The sequence below is a fragment of the Xenia sp. Carnegie-2017 genome, unplaced genomic scaffold, assembly GCF_021976095.1.
Source record: "Xenia sp. Carnegie-2017 unplaced genomic scaffold, XeniaSp_v1 HiC_scaffold_6, whole genome shotgun sequence".
Taxonomy (NCBI): Eukaryota; Metazoa; Cnidaria; class Anthozoa; order Malacalcyonacea; family Xeniidae; genus Xenia; species Xenia sp. Carnegie-2017.
This window is the reverse complement of record NW_025813526.1, coordinates 15,135,335-15,156,639: the sequence shown is the minus strand read 5'-3', so window position 1 is coordinate 15,156,639 and position 21,305 is coordinate 15,135,335. Positions and strand designations below refer to the sequence as shown.

The 21,305-nt window shown below is 34.9% G+C and overlaps 1 protein-coding gene across 1 annotated transcript; it reads left to right on the top strand.

The window, feature by feature from the left end:
* The first annotated feature begins 10,827 nt into the window (after positions 1–10,827).
* On the top strand, positions 10,828–21,096 carry LOC124457835. The gene is given in 11 exon segments (XM_047008019.1): positions 10,828–11,028; positions 11,732–11,753; positions 13,086–13,112; positions 13,114–13,150; positions 14,700–14,809; positions 16,184–16,306; positions 16,919–17,041; positions 17,338–17,554; positions 18,700–18,781; positions 19,907–19,956; positions 20,914–21,096. Coding segments are annotated over 11 exon segments (990 nt in total). The 5' UTR covers positions 10,828–10,946; the 3' UTR covers positions 21,031–21,096.
* The last annotated feature ends 209 nt before the right edge of the window (positions 21,097–21,305 follow it).

The following is a 21,305-nucleotide window of genomic DNA, read 5'->3' as shown; positions in this document are numbered from 1 at the left end:
TTGACAAGGTTTAACATAAATGCCTAAAAACTTGTTTGTTTGTATGCTATCTAAGCAATCCACACATAAGTATCACCAGTCATAAATGAAAATAAGGATGAGCATGGAAAGTAAAACTTCTCAAAAATTCTTAATCTTGAACTAAATAGTTGCTATTGTTTATAGTTTATGAGAGGTAGATAGAAGTATCAAATACGCAGTTTGCTAGAAAAGTTTAAAGACTTTTTAAAGCGCGTATCTTTATTTTATTTTCTTAACTATAATGCCAAAGCTGCAACATGTTACTTTTTTTAACTTCTTGAAGTTTTTCACAAATATGATTTTCGCAAAAACGAAAGTTTTTCAAATATGACGATATTTGCACAGGATGCATTTTTTACATTAATACAATTGAGGAAATTTGATTTATGTATAAAGACATTTAGTGTTTCAGTTTCCATTATGTATTTTTAGAGAAAGCGCTGTCTTCGAACTTCCTCGTATGCACAATATTAGAACGGTACGGCATTAAAAAAAATTTAATGAACAGCTCAATTTTTAATAAGGTAAAGCTGCGGATTCAGGAGATAAATCAGCTGCTACACTTTTTTCTTTGCTTATCTTGTCTTATCGCTTTATGAGACATAATGTGGGTCAGATAATCTATCTCCAAAACTTGCACAGACGTCATAGCTTCAAATACAATGAATTATTTCGTGCGTGCATTTATCACTTCAGAGCATTCAAATAATGACCAGAGTATGCAACAGGCTGCAGACTACCCTTATATGAGCTAAAAAGATGGCTATCAGCTATATAAGACAGTTTTCATGCAACTATAGGGACATTTGTAAGCAATAAATCATCTTATTTCTGGAGCAATCACTTAATCCAAGACAAAAAATTGTTTATTTTGTCTCTCAGATGAATTGCACGTGCACATTTGAAGTAATCGATTTCTCTCTAATTCATCTCAACAAACTAAACTGCAGACATGGTTAGAATAAATTTTCCCGAAGGTGCTTTATTATGCAAGTGGTTTTATCATGCTTTAATCACTCTGGGTGTTAATCTTCTTGCAAGAAATGCTGAGGAAATGCTTCAGGTGAAATTGTTGTGATAACATAATGTTAATTAACCTCCATTGATGTTATGCCCATGTTTTTGAGCCTGGCATTTTACTCCAAAAAACAGCCTTTTTGTCTAAAGAAGATGGTTATGTTGGTAGCGTTTACTTATTAAAGGAGGAGAGATAAATATGCAACAAATAACTGCTTAACTTTCAAAGCCAAGTATGATAAATTAGTGAACGCTGCAAGATATTGGTGGTTTTAATAAGCGTAGTATGGCACGCGTTTTTAGTACTGGAGAAACATGTAATATAAACTCAAAATTAGTGTTATGCATGTATTTGGTTTCAATAATAAAATAGTTCTAAAGATAGCTAATACTATTGTGAATGGTAAAAGTAATATAACAAGTTGATAGCTCTTAAAAGAACTGTTAAAGAGCACTAAACCAATAGTTCTAAATTAGAAAGCACGATACATTTCCGCAGACTACTCCTCAGGTGTCAACGTCTGCTAAATGAAAATATACAATCTACCGATATTTATAATGCCAAGAAACAGCGAACGAAAGGGTCGTTCGAATGATGGAATGATGTAACTACTAGGATAGCAAGAAGCAGGGCTAGACATACATTGTCTATGGAAAGGCATTTTTGACAGATGACATTAATAAGGAACAATCTAAGCTTCAGTATTTGAGAAGTTATCTTCTTAGACAGATGGTAGTTGTCAAAGGTTTTCTCTCAAAGCATGATCACATACGATTTTGTGCTTACTTGGGAGACACAAGATATAAAAAATGGGTTGTTGAACGGAAGAATAATGACGATAGGTTGAAATGTTTCATACAAAAAAGTAGTCACATTGATTCTGCAGCATCACATGTAACAAATCTTTCATCATATCAACTTCCTGCGTTTGAAATGGATGTTTTGTCCAGAGGTCCAAAGTTTGGAATTCCACCTAGTAATTTGAAAAAAGAGGACATGTTTTCAGAGTTTGAAATATTATAGTCACAGTTAGGAAAGTTTGAAGCACGCGATATCGAAGAAGTTCCTGGCTTTAAGAGCAAACTGTCAAGCCTTGCGCACACTTATTTGGAGTGTAAGGTCGATTCCAAAGAACATTCTCTAACGAAAAAACATATGATTGCCCTTTCTAATTTGAATAAAAATAAGAATATTGTAATTTGCAAACCAGACAAAGGTTCTGTAGTGATTTTAGATAGGGAGGACTACAATAGCAAAATGCTAAGCATTTTAAACTAAGAGAAAAAATTTTGCAAGCTTGGTAAATGGCCAGATTGTGACAAAACCTCTTTAATAGAAAGGAGATTACAATTACTTCTCTCAGAATTAAGAAAGTCAAATCAAACCAGTGAGGATTTTTATAATTTAGTTCGTCCAACCGGTGCAGAGAGACCACGTATGTATGGATTGCCTAAAATCCTCAAAGAGGGCGCACCACTCCGACCCAGGGGCCGCGGAAGTATCTCAAAAGTGGGGGGGGGGCACTGACCGAAAAGGGCAAGTGAGTTTTCAGCTTACTGTTTTAGTATATTACAGTTATGCATTGTTTCATGAATCATGATTAAGTTTCAAAGTCTGCAAAATATTGGTAGACATTCTTAGAATGCTATGCGTATTCTCTACTGCTCGGCGTGCGTGGTAACAAATTAAACTAAGATGACTACATGAACAATTTTATTAAGTAATGCGATCTCATTAAAATTTCCCAAAAAATCTAACCCTACGTTCGTTTTTGAGAACAAAGTCCTTAGCTATTAAACGTCCTTAGCTATTAAACGTCACTGAATTGTCCTAGGAGAAAAGCCTTTTCACCATTATGTGACTGTAAGTAACAAGGTCTTGACGCATCGCTCTTTTACAGAAGTAACAGGCAATGGTGCCTTTTGTCATGCAGTATGTGACCCATGTATATTTCAAAAATATAGAAGACGGACAAGTTCGTACATTCGACGATCCTCCTGTACTGGTTTGCTTTCTAGACGCGTGCTTTATTTCTTCTAGGGTAGGATGGTAAGGCTGTCGGCCTGTACAGCACAAACGCTTACAATCGAGTCCTAGCAAACATTCCGTTGACTCAATTTGCATAGGTCCTACCATTAGGGCAGTAGTCGTGGAACTTGGCAAAGACGCATACGTTAGGTTTTGAGAAGGTGTGAGAACTGGTTCGGTCGGCGGCGCGACTAGTATCTGTGAAGACGATGTAGAGTCAGATTCGTGAGAATGAGGAGATAAACACGTTGATGGAGTTTCTGTAGCTGACGGCAGTGTCAAATTAGACCTATAGTCGATGTTTTGGTCAACAACGTTCTCTGCTGGAGCACTACTAAAAAAACTCGTCAGTTTTCGCATCGTTTTAGCTGTTTCTACAAGCTCTTTTTCCTTTTCTCGTTTTCGCCTAGCAGTTCTAGGCATGATGATTTTGATTAGAAGTGATTTAAACCGCAAAATTTTCAATTATCATGATTATGAATTGTCAACAGTTTTGTAGGACCAATGGCCTGAAAGACAATACGACGGGAGCAATGCGTTGCCATAGAATTTATAGTCTCATATGGATCATAAATTGCGACTTCTCATTGGTTAAGTTACTGGGCGGAGGCCTGCGAAGACAACCCTAATCGACAAACGCAATTTTTGATCCATCTGGGTAATCAAGATCAAAAACTAAGCTATAGCTGATTTCGCATGATGCCGATAGACTTTGTTCTACTCTCGGGGCTACTTGTATCTAAGAAAAACTTTATCAGTCCAATTTTACCTAAAACAAGGGCATTTCTATACCATGAAAAAGGGCACTTTCAGTCCAGAAAAAGGGCACATTTTTCCCTGTTGCAAAAGTGGGGGCACTTGCCCCATGCCCCGGCTGCACGGCCTAACTTCAATCAGAAATGCAACGGTCCCCTCAAGACAACAACCAAAACGTGATTGTAATAAAGGTAATTAAAATTCATGTGATTCCGCGATTGGTAAACATCTCTTGAATACGTGTGATAAAAATTAATGCCCAACATAAAGTTCTGATTAGAGCCATAGAAATAACTCCCATTGTGGTGATTGTTATTCAGACGACAGTTTTAGAACTATTAAGAAATGCTGTTCATTCTTTCAGTTACGCGTCATGGAGGCTGTTTTAATTAAGTTAACCAATCCCGTCCTCTGCCGACAAAAGGATTATGTTTTTAATTTATCCCTGTTTTGAGCGTTATCTCCCCTTTTGGAGATGAAGTACACTTTTTCTTGGCTTTATAAATATCGGTAGATTGTATATTTTCATTTAGCAGACGTTGACACCTGAGGAGTAGTCTGCCGAAATGCATCGTGTCGTTTAATTTAGAATTATTAGGTTAGTGCTCTTTACTTAAAATAGTTCTTTTAAGAACTATCAACTCAATCTGCTTCAGCAAAATGTTCAAAAGAAATATTTGCTGCAGGACACCCTACAAATAAAGGTTTTAATTTCTAAAGAATATAATTTTATCAATAGATTTGCCTCTAAGGTGTTTAGAAATGTAAATACACACCAAAATGTGCTGCAGTAATTTATTTTGACGTACTCTGGATCCGCCACTGGCATATCTACTTTTCTCAAGATATTTATAAGTCTTTTATGAAAATTATACCTACTGCAGTGTAGCTAAGTGTATGCTGCGATTGTCATTACTTAATAACAAAATACCTAAAGTTGCCTCATAACACCAATAACTATCAAAAGCTCGCAATTTGAACAACATAGATTGCTATCTTGCACAATTACATTGAACTTTGCAGGGCGTAAGTTTACGGAAAAAATTTTTTATTAAAAGTCTTGCTTTTAGAAAATTGTGTGAAGGAGCATGAAGTGCTATGTAATACGAATGAATGTTTGATAATCACTTCTTGAAAAATTCATCAAATTTACTAGTTATTGTTTAATAATTTTCTAAGTAACCTGCAATGATGTGATAACTGTACATCAATGACAATGTATGGATAAGCTGCTCGATATGGAGAAATTTAGACAGCCTATTTATATAAAATATATAAAATATATAACTCCCAAAAAAACGTTCCATTGATCTTATACAGTTGTATAACCACCAGATTACTAAAATGTGTTGTAGTAACAAAGAATTATGTCATTACACACCAGCATTCACGAGCTGTCCTTTGTGGTTAATGTTATTAACATTAATTTTTAAAAGCTTTTACGCAGTGATCATAACTACAAGGCGCTCAAACTTTCAACAAGAGATAAGAATACATGCATAAAACAACTCAAAGATAACAATAGGTCTAGTTAAATTTCTTTAATTTAGACAATGAGGAAGAAAGGTAATTCTTAAAATATTACTTAGCATAAAAAATGAACAACTTATTGAAATTTCGGAGCGGGGAGATTCTGCATTATTTACACATGCAGGGAGAGAAGAAAGGAGCGTTGTTTTGCAAGAAAGCCAGTCACTATCACAAGATTGATTGACTTATTGTTTCGTGCTGCAGCACAGAGATCTGGGTTAGGTGAAAATTTTTCTTATCAGAGCTTTTGTATAACAGCAGTAGCTGGTGTCCCTGACCTGTTGTCAGCTAGTTGAGCAAGAACTTGGGGCGATGGTCAATGAATGCATACTAATAATATATTAGAACTCTAATAACATAGTTACTTCATCACCAAACACCTGATATGCGGGTAACAAAGTAGTAAAAGTGTTACGTTGTATTAAAATCAGATTTGTATTCAAAAGCTTGTGTGTAAGATTAAGATCAGATAAAATAACGGGTACTTGGTCCGTGTATCATGACGATCAGAAAGCATTACAAGCTTTACAACCGGTTCAATGATTCGGCTGATTACACGAGCCCGGGTAGCAGGATTCATGGAAGTGATAAATGATTTTGGCAAATGGAAAATACTAAATGCTTATCATCAGATTAATTTTCTTGGGCATTTTGTACAATATTCTGACTTTGTAAATATCCGAAACATTTAAAATGAAAACAACTATTGAGGCATAGTTTTAGAATTACAGTAGGAAGGGCTTCTGGCGCTTAACAAACAGTTTTATTTTTTAGCTTTGAAGTTTTGACTCTTTTTAATGCCTTCAAATCCTTTCACGCCTCCCTGAATGTCGGTTAGCCGGGATCCTGTAAACAGCCTCTAAATGACGATGATATATACAGTTATTAAACAAAAAGACTGATACCACAGCGCTATAACCAACAACTACAAACAATAACTACAAACAGTTATATAACCATCAGAAAAGCTAAAGTAACTCCTCAACATCATCATTTTCATGATTGCTCCTACATAGTGGCCATATGGATAAAGCCATAACTTTTTAGGGAAACCGGAAGAGAATGTAAAGTAGTGCTTCATATGCAAGATAAAATCGCACGAAAACAGGTTGAAAAATATTTGCGTTCCTTGGAGTGATAGTGTAATATCTTTGGAGGTAAAGTACAGAATGCAAGACGTGGATCTTAAGCAACCAAAAACTTGGGCTATATTGCCCATGCCTGCTTCCAATCAGCCACCATGTAGTTAGTATGGTAACGATATATAATGAACATGCAAAGTTAATATCCGAGGAACCAGTCGTGGCCTGGAACCAACTGACGAGAGAAGGTATATAAGTCACTAAGTGTGAACGAGGTGATCATTATTCAGCGTATTCGTCAGCACAGTGTCAGTGAATATTTTTTTGCTCTGATTCGTATGTCTTCCGACAGGTTCATCGAAACGTATTTGATGTTACACAGAATGTTTTTTATTCTATTCGAGACCCAGACTCCAAGCAACTCAATACTTGGGCTAGGACGTTATGCTTGTATCCAACCAACCATGCGGTTAGTATGGTAAAAATAGACATTAATTACTCCTAAATTATATCAACATCCGTCATAATACGAAAACATTAATCTAACTTTCAAACCCGAGCAAAATAACCAAAATTCCTTAGGGTTAGGGTTAAAAAAAAAACACACCGTTTGCACACATATAATTTCATATTTAAGTACAGTGAGATGATTTCTATTGTGTCAGATGAAACCAGGTGTTAGCTCCAGAGCCCTCTATTGGTAAGAGTCGGGACCCCGGAAGTAAAATTGCCTAGCGTCCGCCATTTTTGTTCCAAACGCCAGCATATACAATATGGCGTTATATGTAGAGAAGACAAATTTTTGGCTTTTTTGCTTGTTTAGGGACAAAGAGAGATTGCTACATATGGAATTTAGTTGCTTATACTATTATGAATAATAGAATGATGCAAAAAGATTCATTTAGTGGATTACCGTAATGTACAAAGAGATAAATCTTATCGTCCACTGTCTCCTATGCGTGGCTTTGCTATAGTAAATATTACATTTAATCTTATCTACCATTCTACTAATGTCTTATGGCAACTTATACGTTACCCGGACCCTTTTGTACACCTGACGAATTTTTTGATCGAATAATCACTTGACAGCATTATTTTTATTTTGTGAACGAAATGATTGACCAGTTGAATGAAACCAATAAATGTAGATATCAAGTCATACCAAAAACTAGTTTAATTACAAAACCAAACTGTTGCTGATGCTTCTGCACTGATGATTTTCTCTTGAATCACATATTGGATTGCTGCTGGTGTATATATTTATATATTCAGCTCTGCCCCGCTGATTTCTTTTGAAATTTTGATAATCTTTTATCGGTCGTATTCTATCTGGAGCAAAGCAATGAGTAAAGACATTCAACAACAAAACATTATCTTACAGCTAAAAAGATCAGTTCTTTAAAATGTGACATAAAATACCCTGGTATCATATTTCATCTTGATCTCGAGCAGTACTGAATAGTTCACTAAAAGGCCATGCCATAAAATAATGAATATTTCTTAAAAGGAAACAAATATCTATTGTAAGAAACTTGTTTATTACGAGTCATCTTGATTTTTGATAAGGCATAAATTACTAAATCAACGTACAGATAAACAGAACAAAGTGATTGATTACAAAATAATTATTGTAAGCAATGTGTAGTTATTATAGCAATGTGTAGTTATTATAGCAATGTGTAATTTTAGCGAGAGACTTGCCGAGCGGAAATCCAATTCGTGTAATAAAAATTAATGCCCAACATAAAGTTTTGATTAGAGCCATAGAAATAGACCAGAAAAATTGTAAAATTGAATTTTCGTCTTTACTCAAGACCTCTTCAGACAAATAATAAATAGGATGTTAAGACAAGATATTATATTTACAAAAAAGTGTTAAATTACTACTAAAGGAGGCGGTGTCAAATGGATTATATGATAAGGAAGTAAGGAAGTAGAATAAAGAGAAATTAAAAGAGGTTAAGTGAAATGGAATTTCCTTGCACATTAAGTGAAGGCTTGTATTTATTGATTAGAAGGCTCTCGTGAATGGAGAGTTCATAAGAATCGTTAGAAGAGGAGATTATTTTAAAGTCGTCTAAGTTGGGGGCGTGTCCAGTTGCGTTAATGTGATCAAAAATGCTTGATAACGCAGGGTGGGAAACTTGGTTGCCTGTAAGGGGGATATTCCCAAGTGCTCCGAAAATCTGGTGTGTACATGGCGTGTGGTTTGACCCACATACGAGGCGTTGCAGCTTCGACACTTGAATAAATAGACAACATCAGATCTCAGAGGTTTGGGAATTTTGTCCTTAAAGGGGAAGAAAGAAGAGATACGTTGGGAAGGGCGGAAAATGAATTGAATAGATACATGTGGGTCGGATGCAGCACAAAGGCTATTGATTTGTGTGCGAATTTGAAGGGAGTGTATGCCGGTGAAAGGAAGACAAAAATAGATGAGCATTTTGTGAGCTGTCAAGATTGGTGGTTTGGGGGCAAAGGTCTTGTTGAGGAAGCGACGTGTGATTTTGTCAATTATACGTGAGGGAAAACCGTTTTTGGTGAGTGACTTTCTGGTAAATTCGAGTTGTGTATAAAAATTTTCGTAAGTAGAACAAAGGTTGAAGATGCGGTGAAGTAAGCAGGAGACTAGTGAAAGTTTGTAAGTAAATGGGATGAAGCTCTGGAAGTTAGTGAAGAGGCCAGTGAAGGTAGGTTTGCGGCAGACGGAAGTGGTGAATTTTCCATTAGTGCGAGAGAAGTCAATGTCAAGAAATGATAGTTTTCTGTTTTTTTCGACTTCAGCTGTGAATGTGATGTTTGGGTGTTGTCGGTTCAGATAGTCAAGAAAGAGAGGGACGTGATCGGAGGAATGAAAAAGTAAAAAACAGTCGTCAACGTAGCGTCGGTAAAGTAGTGGTTTGAATGAAGAAGGACATTTATTAAGCCAGGATTGTTCGTGAAAGGACATGAATATATCAGCAAAGAGAGGGCTCAATGGACTGCCCATAGCCAACCCATCAATTTGTTGGTACATTTTCCCGTTAAAGATAAAGTGACAATTCTTAACAGCTAGTGAAAGTAGTTTTTCAAATTCTGTTGCAGTGAGTCCGTTGAAGTACTGGTGGTTGTTAAAAATGCTATTTGATATTATGCGGATGGTTTCGTCAACAGGTATGTTAGTAAAAAGGGATACGACATTAAAACTAGCAAGGACAACATTACTGGAGTTGATATCGCAATTTAGGATTTCTTCAACAAACGAGAAAGAGTGTTTGATGAAGAGGTTGCTTATAGTGAATGGTTTTAGGAGTGGGATGAAAAACTTTGCTAGTTTATATGAATAATTATTAATGAAGGAAAGAATGGGTCTGAGAGGGATGTTACATTTATGTATTTTAGGAAGATCATACAATATACCTATTCGTGAACAAGTAGGGTAAAGTTCTTTGTAAGTTTCTTGGCCGATAGATTTAGCATCTTTCAACTTTTTTAATGAAGACTTCACTTGATTTTCTCGTTGTAAAGTGACGTTTACTGGATCTCCATCAAGAGGTTGAAACTTTGTAGTGTCAGATAAGAGTGTGTCCATTTTCTTTATGTGGTCGTCTTTGTTAAGTATTACGATGCCAATTCCTTTGTCAGGTTTAGTGATGAGGATAGTTATCTCGTTTTTTAAACTATTTAAAATGTTCAAGTCTTCTTGTGAGTATAGGAAAGGTGGTGGGCTTTAACTTCGGAAACCTGAGTGGGCAATGTCTTTTAATTTGCATTTGATCGAGTCTGGAAAATTCCCAAACCTCTGAGATCTGGTGTAGTCTATTTATTCATGTGTCGAAGCTGCAACACCTCGTATGAGGGTCAAACCACACGCCATCTACACACCAGATTTTCGGAGCACTTGGGAATATCCCCCCTTAGAGGCAACCAAGTTTCCCACCCTGCGTTGTCAAGCATTTTGATCACATTAACGCAACTGGACACACCCTCAACTTAGACGACTTTAAAATAATCTCCTCTTCCAACGATTCTTATGAATTTTCCATTCATGAGAGCCTTCTAATCAATAAATACAAGCCTTCACTTAATGTGCAAGGAAATTCCATTTCACTTAACCTCTTTTAATTTCTCTTTATTTTACTTCCTAACTTCCTTATCATATATTAATTTGACACCGCCTCCTTTAGTAGCAATTTAACACTTTTTTGTAAATATAATATCTTGTCTTAACATCCTATTTATTATTTGTCTGAAGATTTCTTGAGTAAAGACAAAACGTTACAATAAATTCAATTTTACAACTTTTCTGGTCTATTTCTATGGCTCTAATCAAAACTTTATATTGGGCATTAATTTTTATTACACGAATGTGTAATTTTGATGTATGGATTTTAATAATACGAAAATAAATTAACCGCAAGCACATCAACACATCATTATGAATCGACAAAAAATTATATTACTTTCTTTTAGCAATATTGACTTTATATTTTGCTTTTGACTCTGCCGGGGTCTATTGTTGCCCAGTAATCATGTCTTCTGCGTGTAATGTAAAGCTCTATATTTATGATGTTACCCGTGGTCTTGCACGACAAATGTCACCGTTTGTTTTAGGTTTGTATATTATTAATATCATTAACTTAACTACTTGTATCAACTTGAAAGTTACTTGCACTTTTATAATGAATATCGAGGCCGAATCTTGAATCATTGAGATTAGATCCTCAAAAAATGAGAAAATAATGACAAATTGAAGCTGACGAAAACTTACCTAACTTTAGTGTTTAGTGATTTGTACAGTGGTAATAGAAAAATCAGAGGTCCTCATATTATTTAAGGATAGAGTGGATTATTTAACAATAAGAACTCAATAGCTCAGTTTTGTTCGCTTATGTACGCATGTAGATAAAGCTGTTGTAATTTAAAAGTTAATCTTAAAACGATGCTTTATAAAGCCGATCTTGTCTGTTGTCATATGGGTACATTATGGTAATTAATAGGAGGAATATATCGCTGAAAAGACTGGTAAGAACAAGCTAAGAACATACCAAGTCCTTACTCAGGGAAAATAAAACATTGAGCATGGGCAAGTTGTTGCTGGTTCTTAAAAGTAAATTTGTGAAATACATACTTTCTCCATGCATTTTGTGCATGAAAGCATCTACATCTCAAGACTGCTATTAGGTATTCTGTCGATAGTTATTAGTGCTGCATACAACTTGATAATTGGAAAGGATTTGGCCATTACTCATTCCTAAATTATTTTTAATTTTCTTTATCAAAGACAATTTACTAATTGGCTTAATTTATTTTATAGGAAAGCAAATCAATGGAATATGGTACGTACGTTACAAATTTCTTTTTAAAGTAAATGGTTTGAACCCGGGAGTATTGTTACATGTTTGTAAATGTAGATCGTCCAGGTTGGTATAGTCCTGAGAAGGACTGTTTTTGTTGTTGTTGACTGACTCTGAAGATGACTACCACTAAGGTTGTCGAAACGTCAGTCAACAACAACAAACAGTCCTTCTCAGGACTATACCAACGACGATTACATTACAAATTTCTTTTTCTTTATTATTTACTTCACTTCACTTTGTTACTTAGGAGTTAATGAATCAAGTCATGTGAAAAATCTTTTGCCCATTATAATAAAACTGTTTTTGAAAAAGCTTAACATATACTTTAAGTCAGTAGCGGATCAAGGGTTAGTCAAAATAAATTACTGCTGCACATTTTGGAATATATTTGCCTTTCTAAGCCTTTAGAGACAAGACCATTGGTGAAATTGTATTGTCTAGAAATTCAAAACCAATAGTGCTTTTCCGAAAGTACTTTGCATTCCTGAAAGTAAATTGAATTTAAGCTACTTTAAAGCAGCTTTAATTTATTTTACTCGCTGCTGCTCGCAATGACTACCCCTAGATCCGCTACTGCTTTAAGTTTAACATGTATACCAAAACTTTTTACAGTACACTTTTTTACTATGTTTTATTACCTTTACTACATATTTTTCTCATAGACAATAACAAAATTTGCTATCCTCTTCTAAATTTTGTTGTATTGGTACATTTATATGAACTATTCTCCGATACATACTAACATGTAAGGTGATTGCCGAGAGGTAGACAGGACCACTACCTATGGCAGATCAATTTTGTGTCTGAATCTTTACTATAATTGTTCTGTTAAATCTGTATAATGCTTCCAAGTATTAAAGAGGTCATGTGGTGCTTCCTTGAAAATTTAATTGTATAATAGTCACAAATTAAATAGACCTAAATTAAATCAGTAGTGACAAATTTGTGACAAGTTTGTACCATGTGCACAATGCTATCTCAGCTTTACAGATTAGACTTACAAACAATTCAAGGTTTTATATTGTTTGCTTTTGGTTGTTAATATATTGGTGATTTTCTCTTGGGAAATCTTGAAGTCTGATCACTTAATGTAGGTTTGCCAGGGGCATGGGAAGATTGACAATTGGGGGGCTCATATTCATACATGTATTGCAAAATAGGTTGAGAACAATAAATTTGAAAGGAGCTTACCACTGTATCTTATATGTTGATGAATATGTGCCCCTACTTATTGACCTTCCCTCGTCCATGGTCTCTAGGTTAAGTTTAAAATGCTTTACAGGCAAACCACTCAACCACTATTTCTTCTAGGCATACAGGTATTGTGGTTTTGAAAGGAATTTTTTGGATCTAATGGAATTGGATATTCCAGACCAGTAAGTAAGTTTACTCATTGAATGAAATGGAAGTCTCAAGTGACCATGTCTTAGTTTAGTGCCTGTTTCACCCTGCTGATTTTGTGACCATACGGTGTTGTTGATATTTTCAACACGTTATCTTGCTTTTGGGTTATAATATAATTACCTATTGATAGACTAACTATGCAGGACTGTTTCTAACATCAATATACCACATTATTCTTTTAAATGTGCATTAGTGGCTGATTGCATAGTGGTTGTCATGATGTTAATCCTGCCACGGTTTTTATACGCGCATGAAAAACATATTTGGACGAGATTTGGACTAGCACCTTCGGAATACTACTCAGTTGCTCTACCTGTTGAGCTCTTAAGCCCACAGAGATTGGACACGTGCTTATATTTATTTGTTTAACTTTTCTTTATAGCTGGAAAATCGCAACAGCTTGCGCCTACTATAGCGATCCCTAAAAATATTATGCACAGTTACTTAAACACAACAATAGATTTTTGCCCTCGAGAGTCAACGACACTTGTTACAACAAAAACAGATAGATTTCAAAGTTCTAGGATCGACTGCATTATAAGTATTTTTTAAGGTTTGCTTATAGTATTTTAGAAGTTCAGGTTGAGATTGATAAAGGGTTAGTTTGTTACTGGAGATGTTGTATGGCAGGATATTCGACACTCTAGTTGACCTGTTTATAAATGAATTTTGAAAGGTAGATGTTTTACAAAATTTAATTTTATATTTCCTACGAAATGGGTTTGAGGATGTCGATCTTGTCTTTCAATATGTATTCTCAATTTCTACCATTTGGTTTTCTGTTATTAGAATTCCTCTAGTTATCTTGAAAAATAGTCCAGGTACTCGTGCCAATATGACCCTGTAATGACTTATATTGTCGGCAGTAGATTATGATGATTTATTGCACAAGTTTTGCAGACGAAATAGCTACGTACTTTTCTAAGAAACTACTCAAGTATACGGAACGACTATTGCTACGTGTTTTGACCGTGTGGGATCTGGGTTCTATAAACAAGATGACGTGCACGTAGTGAAGCAAATTTTAATTAAGATGATGACTACGAGTACAAGTACAACTTTATTAACATTCCTTTATTTGATGTTAAAATGTGCTGTAATAAATATATTTTTGAAGCATACATTATACATGAATGTATAAGAGTACAACACAGTGTTGTTAAGAACTTAATTGGTTACCCTTCATGCATGGGAAGTCTCCTTTCCGACTTCCGTATTGGCGTTACGATAGTACAATATGCAACTGAACAAATGATTGGCGAAACATTTCATATTCTTTGTGGGTGTCGTTATGTCGTTCACATGTCAGATTTTTGTGGGTTTGACTTGAGATCCTGAGAAATATGTAGTTTGACAACTTTTTAGTTTTATTGGTTGGTATATTAATATTTGTTGTGAAATTTGCTCCCCCTTACCCCTTCTAGTTAAGGCTAGACGGGATGTGAACTCCGCAGTCCTTACCTAAATCCATCCCTGTTTTATATAATGGTTTTAAGTTTTTTAAAATTGTTTTATCTTTAGTGTAGTACAGTGCTGGGTGAACCCGATGAAATTCATGACCTAGGCGCCACCCAGCTCTCGGAAGAAGAGTTTCAATTATTCCTAATTCAAGTTGGAGAGCAACAGTTCAGGTACATTATAAGTTCATGGTCAATTTTTCTCGTAGTTTTAGAATATCTTGTATGAATTTTTTTGTCAAAGGTTGATCAAACGTATATAGAAAGTACAAAGATAAAAATGTTACCGGAAACTGTTCACCCAATTCTTTATTATCAGTGTAAGCTTATTGCTTCGTTCCTTGTTATTATTGTATGAAATAAACGTGACATTTATCTCAGTAGAGTAGCAGAGAAAATTATAAAATATGTATTCTTTCCTTATCTCTCAACTACAGGGGAAGTGTATGTGGAGTGTAAAATGCATATAACAAACACTATTTTCACGATTACTGCATATTTTAATGTAATAATAATGTACTTTGAGGTATTCGTTGACTGTGGTTTGTTGATTACAGTGCAGTTTATTATTATTGCACTGCATGTGTAATTGCATTGTTGAAAAGCTGTAATGGCACTCTACAAAAGTGTAATTGCCCTGTAAATAATGTAACCTGATTGGCCGAAACGCAGTGAAAGCCAAACAAACTTGTTTTCAAATTAAAAAACATGGCGGCATTTTCCTCAATTGTAATCGTTTGAAATTCAAGAATTACGTACAAAATGCAACGAATAAAACAAAACAGCAAGTACTTTTTCTTGGTGTATGTTTTTAACAGTTAGACCGCGTAATGAGGCTTTTCTGAAGCAATAGATGTAGCGAAGCGAGTTTTTAACAGTTAGACCGCGTAACGAGGCTTTTCTGAAGCGATAGATGTAACGAAGCGAGTTTTTAACAGTTAGACCGCGTAACGAGGCTTTTATGAAGCGATAGATAGTAACGAAGCGAGTTTTTAACAGTTAGACCGCATGACGAGGCTTTTATGTAGCGATGGATAGTAACGAAGCGAGTTTTTAACTGTTAGACCGCGTTACGAGGCTTTTCTGAATCCATAGAGAGTAACGATGCGAGACAGAGCTAGATGATACAGTCAAGAAATATCTCAAAGTATGTTGTTATTAAGTAATAGTATAGTTTCAAGTGTAATTACGCCTATCGCCGCAGTCTTTAAAAACTCACGAGTGCCTCTACTAATACAATTAAAAAGCTTACACTGACACTTACCAGACAAAATGCAAATAACGACATCGTTTACCTCGGAAAAAGAGGTATATTTAGCGAGAATATTAATAATATTGACCGAAGTGTAAACTACTAACATGAAGAATTGTGTTTCTGGCTTCCGGTTTTTTTACAAACGATTACGTAATTGTACGTTAGTCCGATATTATCTAACGCCGACTCTATTGGCCTATTTCACATGAGTTTGTGGATAGCATGGGTTAATCATGTCATTGTGTAGCTTTATTTGTTTCGTATTTTTATAATAACTATTGACGTATTTTTAGACCCGAATGCTATCATTTGTTTGATCACAACTGTAACACGTTCTCCAACGAGGTTTCTCAGTTTCTCACTGGTCAAACCATCCCGAAACATGTTCTTGAAGTACCCAAAGAAATTTTCAACACGTGAGTCTCAAGTCATGAATTTAGGAGATGAAATGAAGTTTTTCGCTGTTTTGTTGTTGAACTGTTGTGGAACTGAATTTTGTGGAGTATTTTCAATTTTGATGTTCATTTAAAAAAAAATTATTTTTAAATTCATCGAAGTGTGTTTTCAAAGTAGTTAGTGTGTAGCTTTGCATTGGAATGATTTGTTTGTGGGGGTCTTGTTGAAGTTCTTCTGTTATACTGGCCATTGAAATTATGGTATTATTTTTTGGTGCGGATTTTTATAATAAACCATACTAAGAAATGTTTATCAACGAAAATAGATAGCGCAGTTCTAAGTCCCACGATAATTTTCTCCATATTTTTTTTTAATTTCTCATCATACGTGTGAAATCTAGGCTGTAGCTACGTAACTCGATAATTGCTGGGGGAGGGTATTCATATATTCATTTTCTGCTGTATTCAGTTCCTTTGAAATCAATTGTTTTCTGCGAATTATAACATGCAATGCCCCCCTTGCAATCATCGAGACAGTCAACGACATTGTACGATGTCCTGATCCAAATACCGGAATTGATCAATCAGAGCACGCGTATTGCTTGCATTATTTTATAAATTTCTTCTTTTTAGGCAATTAGGTGCGATGATCAAACCAATTTACGAATCCCTGGCGGCTCATCCTATTGGTGGAAATTCATCAATGACCTCAGCTTTTACTCGTTCTTCAGATTCAAATTCCATTGATCAACCGAGGTCAGTAATTTTGGGGAATATTTCCAAAGTTAAATTGTTAATACAATACCACAATACGTTATGCATTGATATTTCTAAGGTTTGTAACTCGTAATTGTTGCATTTTTAGTCGAATTAAATGCATTACTGTTATTGAGTCTCTACGGTTGCGGATCTCCTGCTAGGAATACACACATGACATTTTCTAAATCTTCATAATTTATATTTTTAAATTAAGCTGATGTGTTTTATAGTTAATTACACCCAAAAAATTTTCGTCATGTGGCCCTAACGAAAACTCCGTTATCCGTTTGTAGACCTACGATTTCTAATATTAATCAGCCGCACTCCAGAAATTCCGAGATCAGTGAAAATAGTAAAGACTCGACAAGTGGTGTGAACGTTGGTTTAGACAACGAAAATATGGTGGACAACAAAAACGACGTTGAAGCGATTGTTAAGTCGCTTCTGGAAGGTGACACGGACGAAATTGTTAAAGCTGTGATTTTAGTTCGTGATGTCTCTTTGTCAAAGGTTCGTAGAAATTAGTGTCTGCGTATAGGATCATGTGAAGCAAATTTTGGGTTCTATAAATTTTGGATGGAATACAATTATCACTAAGAAGTATCGATAACAGTATTGCATGACAACATAGAAATCGTTTACATGATACCATAAGATAATTCTATTACAGACATACGTTGCATTGAAATTTCTACTTATAGACATTTTTATTTTCCTTTTTGATGTTCACGCAGAGTGATGCAGGGCTCAAAATAACTACTGGTCAGCGGACAATGACTTTTGACCGGACAAATTTTCAAGACTTCTACAACAGTTATTAATCTGTTTTCCTTCCTTCAATGTTCTTCTGAAATATTTAAGGTCAATTTTTGTACAGAAAAACCGTGTTTGCTCTCTTGTACTTATGTTCAGAGTGAGTTCTGATCGAAGGCTTTGATTCTGTTGTCATATGGTGCTCGGATTAAATCGTTTGAATAATCCATTAACTCCTAAAATGTTATTTGTGTGATGATCAATTTTCCCTTATGATTGAAATCCCTATAAACGCACCATAAAGAGCAGCAAGGAACGTCAAACATGAGTATCATTAGTTTAAAAAAATTTTTCTCGTAATTGTTGTATTAATGACCGGTTAAAAACTCTCTTTCATATGGAGCTAAAGCGAAAGTGAACGGTCATCTTCACCAAACACATTGGCAACGTTCTTTTGAGCATTGGTGATGTTGAGAGTTTTACTTTATACGCACGCAGTAAGCCTTAAAATAATGATTTAAAATAACTCTTTATTACTAAATAACTTTTTATTAGAATATGCATAGTTTTGATGTTTTTTTCTAGGTATAAATTTTTTCGGCGCAAATCTTACCATTCGAATTGCTTTTAAGATATTTTAAATGTAAATATTTTCACGAAGGCTTTTTGACACGCTAAAGAAAATTTTATTTGGAAATGAAGTTCTATTCTAAATACTGCAGTTTTGCTAAACATTTTTTGGAATCGCATAAAATTTCAATATTTGTCCTTTCATAAATTATCCAGTATTTATTTTAATAGCTACTACAAAACTCTCTCTATAATCTCTCGGTAATTCTACTTTATGATTTAATACAATCTGTAAACTTGCCAGTTGCTAACAAACAATTTTTATTTCATAGGTCAGTAATGAATCGGCCATTGAGTATTCTTCTGCAATTCTTGAATGCATCCAGAAAAATGAACATTTGCCTAAAGAGACAGGTAAAATAGCTGTATAACGTTTTTGATCACTGGTATTTACCTGTTTTGCGTTTCTTTAATGAAATATACGGGCGAATCTCACGAATTAGAATATTTTTATATAAGTGATAATAATTTTAATTTATTCGTCGATATTGTCGTTTTTCGTACATATATTTAAGAACTATTCGAGGATTCATCCAAAGCAAAGCAATTGTTTTATTATACAATAAATAAATGTAGACGATTTCAAACTATTTTCTACGGACGCCATAAAGTTTTCCGTGTTTCGACATTTATTAATAATTCTTGCGGCTCGCTTTCGTCTTTTGCTGTAAATACTGGATGAAAACTCTCAACTGACAGTGCAACCCTTTCCGTTTACGCTGCAATAATTCGAGCTTAGTGTGATGCGATTTTGTTTATTCGTCCAACGTATTTAAATATAGGCCTAAAGTCGGTTTTCAACTCGCGAATAATTTAATAAACCTGCGAAATAATAACAAACATATACAAGATAGATGACTGCATCTGCATGCCTCGAAATAACGTACCTCTTTCATAGGTGAAACTTGCACTGAAAAGGAGAATTTGTTTGCTCGTGAGAGAGCTTATGTCGTCTTTACGACCAGGAATATGTTTCCATACGCAATGTTTGTTTTCAGTAGCGGATACAGCATTAGTCAAAATACATGAAAGCTGCTTCAAAGTACTTTTAGAAAAACACTATTGGTTTTGAATTTCTAAAGAATATAATTTTACCAATGGATTTGCCTCTAAGTTACTTAGAAATGTAAATATATGCCAAAATGTGCTGCAGTAAGCGAACAAATAACTCCTCAACGTCCGCCATTTTGAAAACGGACATTTGATTGACGAACGTGCACAAATGAAAACAATGAAATTTGATTTGCTAGCGAATTTTTTCGCAGCGAAAAAGTAGAAATCGATGGAACTCAAATTTTTATCGTCGCAAACAGACGCGAAAAAATTGCAAGTTTGAAACGGGCTAAAAATTATACGTTTTCAAGCTTATTATCAACAAAGTTGTCAAAAGAATTTAGTTGACAGTTTACATCCTTTTAACAGTGACACGAGAATGATAAAAGCTGATAGTTAAAATTCATTAATTCGCCTTTTTTACAGTTTACCATAGTTTAATGGCTCTGCGAAACTTCATGAAAATAAGTCCAGAGGTAGTATTACTATTTATTTTTGACATGGGTTTAATTTGGGCAAAAACTTTGACATTTTGTAATAATTGCCGTGTTTGGATGGCTCGATCTAAACGCTTGGGAGTGAATGAAGCGAGAGTTAAGGCTCTTTTCCATTCGTCGCAAAACGTACTCGCAAGCTTGCGAGTGCCTGCGAGTTACTGAGCGAGCTTAATGACTTGCAGCATAGTTAAATTATTTGAACAAATTTTTGATCGCGCGAACAAACTAGCAGCATTTGCGATCCTTAGCTAAGAAAGCGCGCGAAACCGAAGGCGAATAATTTGCTCTTTTAACTCCCAAGTGTTTGGATCAGGCCATCTAAACACTTGAAACCATGCATTAAGTGATTGTTTTATAAAATAACATCAAGAAAGTGGTGCTGTAAGCTTTATTTCAATGAGAGGTAATATGACAGCTAAGTTCTTCCAAGCGTGCGAAATTTAGTAAAAGAACGAAGTCAAAAACACTAAAACGTAGAAATACAGAAAGGCTATTGACTTTAAATGTGTAGATAAATCACCAATATTGATTTAAGTTCACATTTACACACTTTCAGACATATTCAAAATTCTTACGCCATTCAGCAATTTCAAATTTCTGAGGGCCTGATCCAAACACGGGCATCGACCAATCTGAGCACGCGTTTCCCCCTTGTCATTTTATAATGGGGGTATCGTACATAATTAAATTATTTGAAAGAATTTTTATACCATCTTTTTACTTTCATAATTATATATCAAATTGCGTCATCCACCTTTCCAGTTCCTACATCCTTCCATCTCTCAGCCTCTTACCCTTATTATGAACAAAGACTTTTTAGCTTAAACTGGACTATTTAGCAAAAAACGGCATGATATATTGATAATAAAAACAGGTTAGTCTTTCTTAGTCCAAGATACATAGTGATCAACACTTGCGCTGTTATTCTTGTTTTAGGTTGTAAATCTGACTTGTCTTATTGGAAGAGATTTGTCAAAGTTTCGAGAGCTTTCACCAGCCATGGATAAACTGTGTAATGAGTTAGACGAGTATATTAATACAACTGGAGTTTAAATTATCATTGTAATTATTATATACTGGAAAATTTCTACTCACTGAATCATGAGCTTTAAAATGATATTTGTTGTAGAAGCTGCATTTGTGTTTTGATGACATTCCTCATCTTTTGGCACTGAAACAACTCACTCTTAGGTCATAGCTAATGCAACTGATAGAGGCGATAGAGCTATATGATGAGAATATTGACATTTTTAAATTATTTCTACTTGTAAAATAACCTTTTAAAAACAAAGGCGCTTGTTGGTTGAATGCTAAAAAAACGGCGTTTG